The following is a 12,170-nucleotide window of genomic DNA, read 5'->3' as shown; positions in this document are numbered from 1 at the left end:
GTTAGTCATCTACTGCTGAGGCTCAGCTTGCATTTCTTGAACACACCCCCCCCCCCCCCCCCCCCAGAACCTGGGACTCCTACTGAGTGCTGGAAACCCTTGTGAGGCCAAGTCCAGTTCAACCAGTTCCAACCCTGCATAGACTCTGCTTTGCCTCTCTTTTCTGACACTGGAAGTGTTGTCCCATTATTATTATTATTATTATTATTATTATTATTATTATTATTGTTGTTGTTATTGTGATTGGTTGCGCTCTGTCTCCTTTCTGAAGTAGTCGTCGATTCATTTAGAATAAGAGCCCCTTTAAACAGCTGGCTCACCTAGACCATCACACCTGGCATGGTGGCACAGTAAGTAGTGCTGCTGTCTCACAGCACCTGGGTGGTGCAAGAGGATGTGGGTTTGATCCCCACTCAGCCTGTGTGGAGTTTGCATGATCTCTCTGTGTCTGTGTGGGTTTCCTCTGAGTGCTCTGGTTTCCTCCCACAGTCCAAAGACATGCTGGTCAGGGTCCCCCATAGTGTGTGAGCGTTGCAGAGAGAGTGTGTTCCACTGATGTATGGATGAGTGACCCATTGTAAGTAGTGTACCTAGCAGTGTAAGTCACCTTGGCGAATAAGGTGTGTGGGCTGATAACACTACATAGAGTTTATTGGAAGTTGCTTTGGAGAAAAGTGTTTGCTGAATGAAGTAATGTAAGTGGATGAAGTCTTAAAAATACTCAATAAATACTTAATTTTTCCAGTTACATCCTGTCTGTAGGGGGCAGCGGAGACCCCCAACCCCCCCCCCCTCGGAACTTGACAGACAAGTAGCAAATCCTAAAGTGCATCGGCCACCTTCGTCTCAGAGACATTTCTGCGGGCGCGGGCTTGTAGCGATACGGGGTGGGAGGCGGCGCTGGCCTTTCCCAGCCTGTCTCTGTTCACACCGAGTGCCACGATGTCTGAAGTGGGAGCGGAACAAAGCGTTAGCATTTAGCTGCCATTTAACGAGAAAGAAGTCATTTAGCATTTCGTCCAACATTGCCTTTGATAGGGCAACGTTTGCTCACATTTCAGAGCTCGGCTTGGCACGACCGTGGGACCCCGCCATAATGCGCGCTCTCACACACACACACACACACACACAATGCGCTGTGTTTGACATAATGAATTAGGATGAAGGGGTTGCGGTGGCGCAGGGGGTTGGTCTTGGTCCTGCTGTTCGGTGGGTCTGGGATTCGAGTCCTGCTTGGGGTGCCTTGCAATGGAGTGGCGTCCTGTCCTGGGTGTGTCCCCTCCCCCTCCGGCCTTACGCCCTGAGTTGCCAGGTAGGCTCCGTGACCCTGTATGGGGCAAGCGGTTCGGAAAGTGTGTGTGTGTTACGATGAGCAGTATTACACGGGGTGCAGCTATTTTGCTCGTGCAAGAAGGAACGTGAGGAGAGGCGTCTAAAGCAACCTTATGCAGGCAGTCGATTCAAAGCAAGTTTGGGCATTTTTGTCAGGCAATGCGCATCGAGTTCCCATCAGAAAATGACTGTTATTACCATTATCTCTATTATTATCCCCCCTCCCCCATTGATTCTTCTTATTCTTTGACGACAGAAGATGAGTAATTTCGACTCCATGCTCCTTGCCCTCTTTCACTCCCCGTTTTGATCTCCGCTCGCCCTTCGTGTCTATGCAGGGTTTACAAGTTCAAGTGTAGCTGGGGAGCTCGCGAGTCAAAGCGTCGCTGTTACATTTACATTTATTCATCCAGCAGACGCTTTTCTCCAAAGCGACGTACATCTCATAGAAAATACAGTGTGTGCATTACATTAGCAGGAAGAGACACTTAGATCCGGATGTGTGATCTTTAAGAGCAGTTAGATTCTTTCCACCATATGAACCAATCTTCATCATGCGAGTAGCTGCATAAAACTTTATCCAAGTATCTACGATTCCAAATCACCTTCCTCGTATTTCTTTTTTTTTTTTTTTTCACCGGGTATGGTCTTCAAAGTTATGGCGCATGAACATTTATACCTTACGTGAACTTAAGAGATCACGGGCGAAGTGAGTCCGGAAGAGGTGAGTTTTAAGACCGTTTTTAAGTGTGGGCAGGGATTCAGCAGTTCTGAGTGACAAGGGGAGGTCGTTCCGCCACGACGGGGTCGGAACCGAGAGCCTTCGCTCTTTCGCTTTCGGACCTTTCGTGCGTGGGACCACCGAGCGGGCAGATGCGGAAGAGCGTAGCAGTCTGGTTGGGGTGTAGCGGACGATCAGGTCTTGTAGATATCTGGGAGCAGTTCTATTGATGCATTCGCCGGCCATAACTAGTCTCGAATTTAAACCGGGCCACTGTAGGAAGCCAACGCAGAGAGGCGAGGAAGGGAGATACACGGGAACGCTTCGGCAAGTCAAACGCGGCTCGGGCAGCAGCGTTCCGTACCAGCGTTAACGTGCCTCCCGTGTTTCCGCTCTCCTATCCTGCCTTCTGCTCTCCTTTCACCGCTTACGCCCCCGGCCCATCCGTCCCTCATTCCTCGGCTGCGTTCTCGCATCCCGCACACCCCTGGCCTCCGCTCTCGCTCTCCTGTCCTCGACGGCACCCGCCTTTCACACGTTTCCACTTCAACTCTCCCGCACCGCTCCTCGCTCCCCGACACGCCCCCGAACCCCCCCCCCCTTCTCTTCCTCCCTCCGTGACTCCCTGTCTCTCGTCTCCCCTTCCCCGTGCCGCACCCCCCGTACCTCCATCCCCCAGCTCTGAAGGATGACCGCTTCCAGATGGTCCTCTTCACCCCGCGGCTGGTGCGCATAACCCTCCGCAACGTCAGCGTGTGGGACGAGGGCGGCTACTTCTGCCAGCTCTACACGGACGACACGCACCACCAGGTGGCCACGCTCTCCGTCATCGTGCCCCCCGAGGTGCCCACCGTGGAGGTCAAGTCACAGGCGGTGGAGGGGGGTGAGGTGGAGCTGACATGCCTGTCGCCCCGCAGTAAACCCCCCACAACGCTGCGCTGGATGAGGGACCGCCGGGAGATCCCAGGTCACTGTCTGTCCATCCGTCTGTCTTGAGTGTGTGTGTGTGTGTCTCTGTCTCTGTGCGTGTGTCTCTGCGCCTGTCTCACTGACTCTGACTTTCGCTATCCGTGTTTGCATTTTTCTCTACTCGTCCCCTTCCGTCTGTGTGTCCCTCTGCTTGTGTCCCCTTGTCCTTCAGATGTCCGATGTCTCTCTCTCAATCCGCGTGTATGTTCGATCAGAGCGCTCACCCCTCAGCTGGGAATAACTGCTGTGAGACAGTAAAGGCTGCGCACACACACACACACACACACACACACACACGTAAATGGGGACACACCGCGGCGCACTTTAATTAAGATACCGTCTCTTCCTCTGTCCGTTTGTCTCTCGCCGACCTCCTCGGGACCTGGCTTTACTCGGAGATGAGGAAAAAATAGAAATTCGAGTGATAAAACTCATTGTTTAGTGAAGTATTGTTCTGCTCTCTCTCTCTCTCTCTCTCCGTCCTCTCTTCATCTGTCCTTTGTATCTGTCTTCTTCAATTTCTCACTGTGTCCAATTCATATGCGTATAATTTATGGGAAAATGAAATAAAAAGGATCGTAGTCAAAACGTATTAACGGCTAAAAATGGTAATAACGGCGATTCGTTGCGTGTGTCTTTCGGCTGCGCTGCAGGGGTTGTGTCCCAGCAGGACAACGGTAAGACGGTGAGCGTGTCCAACACCATTCGCATCCCAGTGGAGAGGAGGGACAACGGGGCGGCGATCAGCTGCGAAGCCTCTCACCCGGCTCTCAACGGACAGCGGAAAGTGCGACACTACCGGCTCGACGTCCACTGTGAGCGGGGGGGGCTGCGGTGACGCGCGCGAAGGACGCGGACATCGCGATGCGTGTAAATGTCCCGTGACGGAGGTGTCCTCTCGTCTTCTCTCTGTGCAGTTGCCCCAACGGTGAGGATCGTCCCTCCACCTGGAATCCTGAGAGAGGGAGACTCCCTCACTCTCACCTGTTCAGTGTCTGGGAACCCAGTGTAAGTCTGCCTGCGTGCGTGTGTGTGTGTGTGTGTGCGCATGCGCCTCTTTGCTTGTGACTGTCCTCGCCCTCCCTGCTTCTAAAAACCTGGTGGTATTGATGCAGGGGGCCTTAACGTACCCTCATCCAGCTGTGTGTCCTAGCTGTGGACACACACACACACACACACACACACACGCACACCCCGGGCGCCACCCATCACTCGGCCGACGCGGACAGCCCTCTTTGTTTGGGGCCGCTGTTGATGCGTGCCACCCGCTGCCGGGCCACGCTTGGCTGCCATTCAATTAAAAAAGTTTCTCCTCGGATTAACGGTCCCGACGATCCCGCGCTGTAATTTGTCCGGGGAGGAAGAGGAACCGTTGCGAGGCCGCGCCCGAGGAATGCGTCCGCCCCACCCCGTGCGTGCGAGCGACTCCCAGCAGAATTAACGTCCCTCATTCGGAGCCGCCGTCCACCCCCGCCACCGTCCACCGACAGCGTCCGTTTTCCGTTCGCAGGCCGCGGAACGTGCAGTGGTCCCGGGTGAACGACACGTTGCCGGAGCGGGCCGAGACCTCGGACTCGACGCTGACCATCTCGCGCCTCAGCCAGTCGCACAACGGCACGTACCTGTGCCAGGCGCACAACAACTACGGGCGCGCTGCCGACCACTACATGCTGCTCGTCTACGGTAAGACGGACCCGTTCCTCCGCCTGGCGCCAAGTCCCACGCTCTTTGCCGCAGCGCGGACGCGCGTTAGGGCACGGAGCCCGATGAACAAGCCGGACCGGACTTCCGGCCGCCCGTGCGAACGCACCGAGCAAGAGCGCGGCTTCTGGAAGGTTCCCCGGTGTTTATCAACACGTGTCCCTCATTAGTATGCAAGGCAGCGTGGCATGTGACATGAATGGGAAAACCCTTTATGTAGAGGCCTGCAGAGGATGACAAAATGGTGTGTGTGTGTGCAGGCTGTATTTTTTTTTTTTGAGCAGTAACTTGGACCGCATTGGCTCACCGTAGAGAGGAGGGGTGATCTGGGGAAAGACTCCCAAGGGGCGGGTGTGATCGCTCCCTCTCTCTCTCACACACACACACACACACACACACACACACACACACACACACACACACACACACACACACACACACACACACACCTGCCTTCCGCAGATTAGCCGCACGCGCTACGGGGATAAAGCCCTGCTATCGCGGAGACGGGCCGAGATGAGTCAGCCGAAACTGCAGGGTGACATCACTGAAAAATGATTTTTTTTTTTTTTTCCCTTTTCCAGAACATCCTCCCTCGCGCTGTCAGTTCTTTGTGCGCCGCGTGCGCCCGCGAAGCGCGAAACGTGGGCAAAACGGAGCCAATTTGTCGCAGGTGCTTTCGCTGTGTCAGTTCGCCGTGGCGAGTTTATCCACGGAGCGGAGAAGTTTTAAAGAGCGCTTCGCTTTTTTCTGCAACTCTAATTTAATGGTGGGATTTTTTTTTTTTTTTGCAGAGGGGTGGGGGGTTTGAATGCAGCGAACGGGACCTCACCAAGCGGATGCCACCGTTGGGTGGAAACCCATTGAACTGAGGGCCTCGATCGCATTTACACCCCCCGAGCAAAGTGCCCCGATTGCAGCTCCGCACCACATGGTCGTGCCTTCGAACCCCGTTCGATTTGAACCGCTCGAGATGGTGAGGGACAGATGAGCGGGAGCGATGAAGACGCGGCGAGACGGACCGAGAGAGAGAGGAAAGGAGAGACGGACGGCCGCGCTCCCGGGGAAGAGGAGCCATGTCTTTGTGTTAATGAGCTGTAGCGCTAATTGGAAGAAATAAGACGCGCCCTTGATTAATGAAGTGAGACTAGAGATGGAGAGAACCCGAGCCGGGGGGGTAAACCAGGGGATACACAATCGGGCGTGTGTTAACGAACGCTCGGATCCAGGGAAAAGGAGACTTCTTCCTCTTTAATGCACGTTTATGGGAATTTCTTTTATGTGCAAAAATAGACCTTTGGCTGTTGCTCTTGCGGTAGACGGTTCATGATCGGATTTATTCAAGGGGGGAAAGATGTCGGGGTGAATAAAACACGGGGAGCGCCACAGCATCGCCGTTTTTTTTTTTTTTTTTTTTTTTGCGTGAGGGAGGTTAACAACGAGCAGTAATAATCTGCGGCTCACTAATGATACTACCGTCAGTGTCCAGCAGCAGCGGGTGGCATGACGGTTAAGGACGTAGACTTGCAGTAGCCGCAGTTGCGGGAGGGGGCCCTGTCGTCGCACCCTTGAGAATGGCTCTGAGCCTCAGTTCTGCCTCCACACACAAATGCACATTTAGACATCGAAACACATTTTACTTGTGGGCCAGATGATAGAAGAGGAAGGGGGGGGCGGAGGGAGGAAGACGCTGGTGGAGGAGGTGGATAATGGAGGTGGAGCGGCCCGGGTGGATGTGAGCCGGAGTAACACGGCCGTCAAAAAAAGGAGCAGCCGGGAAAAGAGGAGCGTGAAGGAGGGAGATGGATGACGAGCTGGAAAGGGATTTAGAGAAGGAAGGGGAGAGGTACTGTTGCGGGAGCGAGCTGAATGATGAATGCACCCGTGGTACGGCTCAATTTATGGCCCGCGCGGGACAAGCCCGGAGATTGCTGCCGCCCCCTGGCGTCCAGAAGCCGTTGCTGCGTCGGCGTCTTTGGCGATCGACGGGTGTGTCCGGCTGTCCTAGGGAAGGACGTAGAGGTGTGCGTGGGCACATCTGCGCTCTGCCGTTCCCTCACCACCAAGGAATCCCGGCGCGAGCGTTAATGATGCATTTTTTGAACAATAACCAATGTGCTGATCTTTACCGTTCCAGTTTAGCCTCATCACCCCGTCCCTGTCTACCTGGCATCCCTGCAGTAGTGCCGCTGCCCGCTCTGGTGACCTCCTCTCCCTATGCCGTTGTCTCCCGCAGAGAATGTGTCTTTGGTAGAGAGTGTGAAGGATGTGTCTGTCCCCCGTATGGTCCCTCCAACCTCCCATCCAACTTCCCCAACCCTCAGCAGCACTTTCCTAGACCCTGAAGGTAACGTACCCTGTCCCCCATCCCCTCGCACCTCGCCGCTGCCACCGCCTCCCTCTGCCCGCTGGTCTCTCTGTGCGGCACCGATGCGGCGCGCTGCTCTGCCTCAGCTCTAAACCCGACACCGTCCTGCTTGCTGCGCAGACACTGCATGGGAAGGTCCTACTGGGAGATGTCCCGAGATCACGCCGGGAGCCTCGATCGCGGCCTGCTCCGTAGTGGATGCGGGTTCATAATGGTGAGAATTAACCAGAGGGAAGAGCGGTCCTGCTCGGCCGGGCGCTGCGGCCCGGTGGATGGTGCTGCCCGGCTGTGCCGGAGCGCATGACCGAGCGGCGTGAGGCTCCGTGTGGGACCGCAGGACGGCGGGGGGGATGGTGCGGCGCTCACCCCGCCCACCTCCCCGCCTGCGCCTCAACACGCCGCCGGCCGCGGAAATGTCAGGAGGAGACGTCTGGAGGCACCGGCCCCTCTTGTACGGTTAATCGTTACAGGGCACATTCCGCCGCGCTGGGAATGGAAAAATAAATGAACTGCGGCTTCCATGTTAATTTCTCATCTCTCGTGTAATATCACCCCGCAGACCTTTTCTCTCCGCAGACCTTTCTTCGCTCCCGTGAGCAGATGCCAGGGTTCCGCTTACACAGCCGCCCGCTTCAAATCCTTCACAGCTTCTCGACCCCGACCCCCCCTTGCCGGTACACAGCGGCTAGCGGCCGTGGCGCCGTGTCGAGTCCGTGACGGACCTCTATCATTTCCAGCCTGTCATGGTGTAAAATATGTTTTCATCCCCTCAAGCTTTATTAATTTTCTTCTCTTTTCCGCAGTCCGGGGCTGATAAAGACTCAATTTCAGGCTATTCTGGGCCCATGTGCACGGTGAACTCTCTCTTTGCCGCTCGCTGTTGCTTTTTCTCCCCCCTGCGTGTTTTGCGCAAAGGTGGTTTGCGCTGCGGACAGGCGGAGCTCCGCTCGTCCGTTCCCCTTAACCGTGTTTCTTTGTGCGGCGCAGATCCCGGGGCGGTGGTGGAGACCCAGAGCGCGGTGCCGTACGCAGTGATCGGGGGCATCCTGGCCCTGCTGGTCTTCGCCGTCATCTGTGTGCTCATCGTGACCATATGGTGCTCCGTGAGGCAGAAAGGTGATTGAGCGACAGCGCGAGACTTCGCAGGCGCCGTCCTCGGCTCCGTCTTCCCGCTTTGCATGTTTTCAAGACCGCCGTGCACCCGTCCTCTCCTGGACAACAGGTGGCGTAGCGGTGAGAGCTGAAAGGACACGGGTTTGAATCACAGCTCCTGCTCTAGCTCCTCCAGTCAAGGTGTTTACCTTGAATTGCTCCAGTAAAAATTACCCTGCTCTATAAATGGGTTAAATTGTTGTTCGTCGATTCTGGGAAAAAGCAGCAGCTAAACGAATACGTGCAAATGGAAGTGCGTAAATGGGTCTTTTGCACCTAGAAGCGACGCACATTTCCGGAGGCGCTTCAATTCGAGAGGGGATGGTGCGCTGGTGGAAAGGGGGAGCGGGGCTACGCTGTCCACTTATATTTATTCATTTAGCTGACGCTAGCTTCTCTCCAAAGCGACTTACAACGCTGAGCTATTTAACAATTATTATTACTCATTTATACAGCTGGGTAATTTAGGGTAAGTACCGTGCTCTGCCACGTTACAGCTGGAGGTGGGATTCGAACCTGCAACCTTTGGGGCCCCTCTGAATTCAAATGCGCCAGGGAATGACTTACCGCTAAGAGGCACGTCAGGGAGAAGTTGGAAGAAGGGGGCGGGGCCATATAGTTTATGGCCCTTCACTTAGCTGGGTTACACTCTATAAAAAAATCCCCGTACCGGTTTTAAAAGCATCTGGAGCTCTCCCATTCACTCGATAAAAGATATTGGATTAATATTACAATCTGAGACGGGGGGCTGTGTGGAGGCAGATGAGGGAGAAGGGAGAGGAATGTGAGTGGGAGGCGCATGGGAAGGTGATCATTTTGTCGCTCAGTGCCCGCAACTTGAGTTGACATATGAGCGGAGGCGGTTAAGGAACCGGTAGGACGTGTAGCCCTCGTCTCTTCCTCGTTGACCTCAGCTCTCCCCGCAGGCTCCTATCTGACCCACGAGGCCAGCGGTCTGGATGAGCACGGGGAGGTTCAGGAAGCCTTCCTCAACGGCAACGACTCCAGGGAGGGCAAGAAGGAGTATTTACTGTAGCGCACCCTACTGGCAGCCTCCGGAACTGCGATTGTACAACAGCATACTGCACACCACACACTGCAAGACTGTCACACAGAGGGAAAGACGAGCCACCAATCACACTTGTGCCATACACTGGATGGGAGATAGGGGCAGGGCCATGACGCCACCCAAGTTTTACTGAGAGAGAGGGGGAGCAAGAGAGAAAAATTACAATTCCGGCCAGAGACTAGGGACCTCAGACATTCCCAATGCACTGTGTTCAGCAGAGAGAGAGAAAGAGATGAACATATGAACTCTACTAAATACGGATCACTCCTTCAGACCACACACTATGTCATGTGCACAGAAAGGGAAACTACAGTCAAACCCATATATACGGTGTATATATATATATATATATATATATATATATATATATATATATATATTTTAAAAACCCCACGTTACATAATAGATGTATAGACTGAATTATATGTGACCTCCCAACACACACAAACTCACTCGTTTTATACGTAAAATGAAAAATCCATATTCATACTTACGATATGCTGGGCTTGCCATTTCATTTTTGTGGCTGTAAAAATGTATATTGTTTTTCTCTTTACTACTTGAAATATTCTCTCATTCTCTTCTCTCTGACTCTCTCTCCTTTTTCTCTCTCTCCTGCTGTTTGTTAATAATTAAAGGAGACGTGTCTTTGTCCCTTGTGTGAAAGGAAAAAAGAGAATAAGACGAAGAATGAAATGCCTGAAGAACAAATTGTTTTAAACAGGATGAAACGGGAAAAAAAAAGTTGAATGAATGTGAAACAGAAGGAAATTGAAAGGCGGTGGAAGCGAAAGACTGTTTTTTTTTTGAATGCTCTAGTACAGAAGATTACAGTATACAAAATACAGTTTCACAATAATACATATCTTTGAATTAAAAATGTTATTTGTATAGAAAAGACAGGAACAACAGTAAAATAAAGAGTCTTCAAAAAGATTTATTATGGAGCGCATTATGAAGCGATGTTACTATACTAACACAAATATTAGCCTAGTGGTACAAAACCGAGCAAAATACTGTTAAAGTGATCTTAAAAAAAAAAAGAAAACCTGAAAAAACGTCTTTTCATTTTGTCTTTATGAGATATATGATGTCTTATTGATTTTGATTCATTATTATAATTATTATTATTTGTTTTATTACAGTTGTTATTGTTGCAATTCTTACTGTTATTATTATAATTGTTATTAATTGTACATTTCCCACATTTGTTCTTCTGTAGAAGCTGCAGTCTCCCTTTCTCTCTTTCTCCCCCTTTCTCCTCCTTTGTCTCCTTCTGGCCATCCCTTGGCCGCTCTGTGTCTCTTGTGCATCCCCGTCTCGGTCCTCTCCGCCTCTTTCTTTCACTCTTGTTTCTTTTTGTAGTCCATACGTCGCTGTTGATATAGCTAACTGTATTTCTTTAGAGGGGAAAGATACAAAGCACGACAAAATTAAAAAAATACATTTAAAAATGATCACATCGTGCACGGTGCGGTGTCTTTCTCTCGTCTCACCTTGGGGGAAAACACAAAATTAATGCATCACAATAGAGAAAAACAAACATCCCTTGACTGAAAACTGGAATAGGGAAAATGGAACGGGGGCTGAAAGAATAAAAGAATAAAACGTTCGAATGAATGATTGATAGAAAAATAAATATATCAAAGTCACAGTTCTGATTAAAACGTGACCTTGCCATTATTTCTGGGAGATCAATACACGACTGTGGCAGGAGCATTAAGAATTTGTGTTCATCTGTGTTCAGAGCTGAATTTAACAGCCGGTGGAAAAGGCAGAGATGCATTGATCGACTTCTCTCGAATGGATAGAAAGGTGTGGCAGCTACCTGTCATAAAGACTAATTGTTAAACAGTAATCAAAGTAATAGCCTGGAGCTACCAGCCGTGCTCCAGCGGCAGATCGCGAGTTCGCATTTCGATATCACACATTTGCTTAGCAAAAAACAAACAGCTCTGGTGAGGCTTCCTCTTTTCTTCATTTCTCTCGCTTCATCACTTGTCAGGATGCTTTGAGCGAAACCTTGAGTCTGGCTACGCTGAGGCCGCACATTGATCAAAAAGGCATTGTGGAAATAAGTGAAAGTCAGATGCTCCCGAGCCATCAATACACGTGAGCAGGCGTTCGCTGCGCGCGGAATATTTTCCTCTGCTCCTGGAAAACTTTGCAGAATAGAAGTCAATGGCCGCTGTCCCTGTCACTGTGCCACAACAGTTAGTCTGAGCAGGTGGCTCCGTGTGTCTGTGCCCGTGCGTGGGCATACGTGGCCGTGACAGAATGGCAGAAATATTTCTGTACCAATTTTGGCAAAAAAGAAAAAAATGCAGAATGAACAATCTAATTACTGTGAACTAGTCATTTTATTTAAAGTGAATTGAAGAAGTCCACATTCAATCAAAACAAAGATAAAACTGTGTCACGCAGAAGTTAATTACTTTTCAGAGAAATATAGTTTTCCCTGTTGCCCGGTATCAGAAATGTACAACGCGGTTTAATTAAATCCATTCGGCGGGATTTCCAGCTGTAAGGCAGCCTGCATGCGTATGTTTTCTGAGGTAGTATTAGCAAGGATTAGATTGATAGTGTTTGGGTTTACATTAAAATTAGACGTAAAGTTTGGATTAAGATTCAGCTCTGCCAGTGGATTATATTTTTAATATTTTTATGGTTTCTCATTAACTGGACCTTATTTATTCTGGGCACTCCATACAGGATGCATTAATTAAGATGAACAAAAACATCATTATGGAGAAACTTCTGGACTTTTAGAGATGCTTAAGGGACATCAGATGTAGGCATTATTTAAAATTAAAGGCAATTAGAGCGACAGCCATGTCTGAGATGACGGTTTGGCTCCC

General features: G+C 51.1%; 1 protein-coding gene across 6 annotated transcripts in view; it reads left to right on the top strand.

Annotated features, from left to right (window-relative positions):
- cadm4 (cell adhesion molecule 4) overlaps positions 1 to 10,769 on the top strand; it is a 62,877-nt gene extending 52,108 nt beyond the window's left edge. For 3 of the 6 annotated variants that reach the window (XM_029260183.1, XM_029260181.1, XM_029260182.1), the window contains exons 3-9: positions 2,733 to 3,020; positions 3,676 to 3,837; positions 3,940 to 4,030; positions 4,533 to 4,705; positions 6,960 to 7,070; positions 8,079 to 8,207; positions 9,170 to 10,769. In XM_029260183.1, coding sequence (XP_029116016.1) covers positions 2,733 to 3,020; positions 3,676 to 3,837; positions 3,940 to 4,030; positions 4,533 to 4,705; positions 6,960 to 7,070; positions 8,079 to 8,207; positions 9,170 to 9,279 — 1,064 coding nt within the window. In that variant the 3' untranslated portion in view covers positions 9,280 to 10,769. Of the gene's footprint in view, positions 1 to 2,732; positions 3,021 to 3,675; positions 3,838 to 3,939; positions 4,031 to 4,532; positions 4,706 to 5,307; positions 6,930 to 6,959; positions 7,071 to 8,078; positions 8,208 to 9,169 lie in introns of those variants that run through there. The other 3 variants (XM_029260184.1, XM_029260186.1, XM_029260185.1) reach the window with 3 other exon arrangements.
- Positions 10,770 to 12,170: the final 1,401 nt, after the last annotated feature.

The sequence above is a fragment of the Scleropages formosus genome, chromosome 18, assembly GCF_900964775.1.
Source record: "Scleropages formosus chromosome 18, fSclFor1.1, whole genome shotgun sequence".
Classification (NCBI taxonomy): domain Eukaryota; kingdom Metazoa; phylum Chordata; class Actinopteri; order Osteoglossiformes; family Osteoglossidae; genus Scleropages; species Scleropages formosus.
Note: the sequence above shows the minus strand (reverse complement) of the source record. Positions and strands in the feature narration are given on the sequence as shown.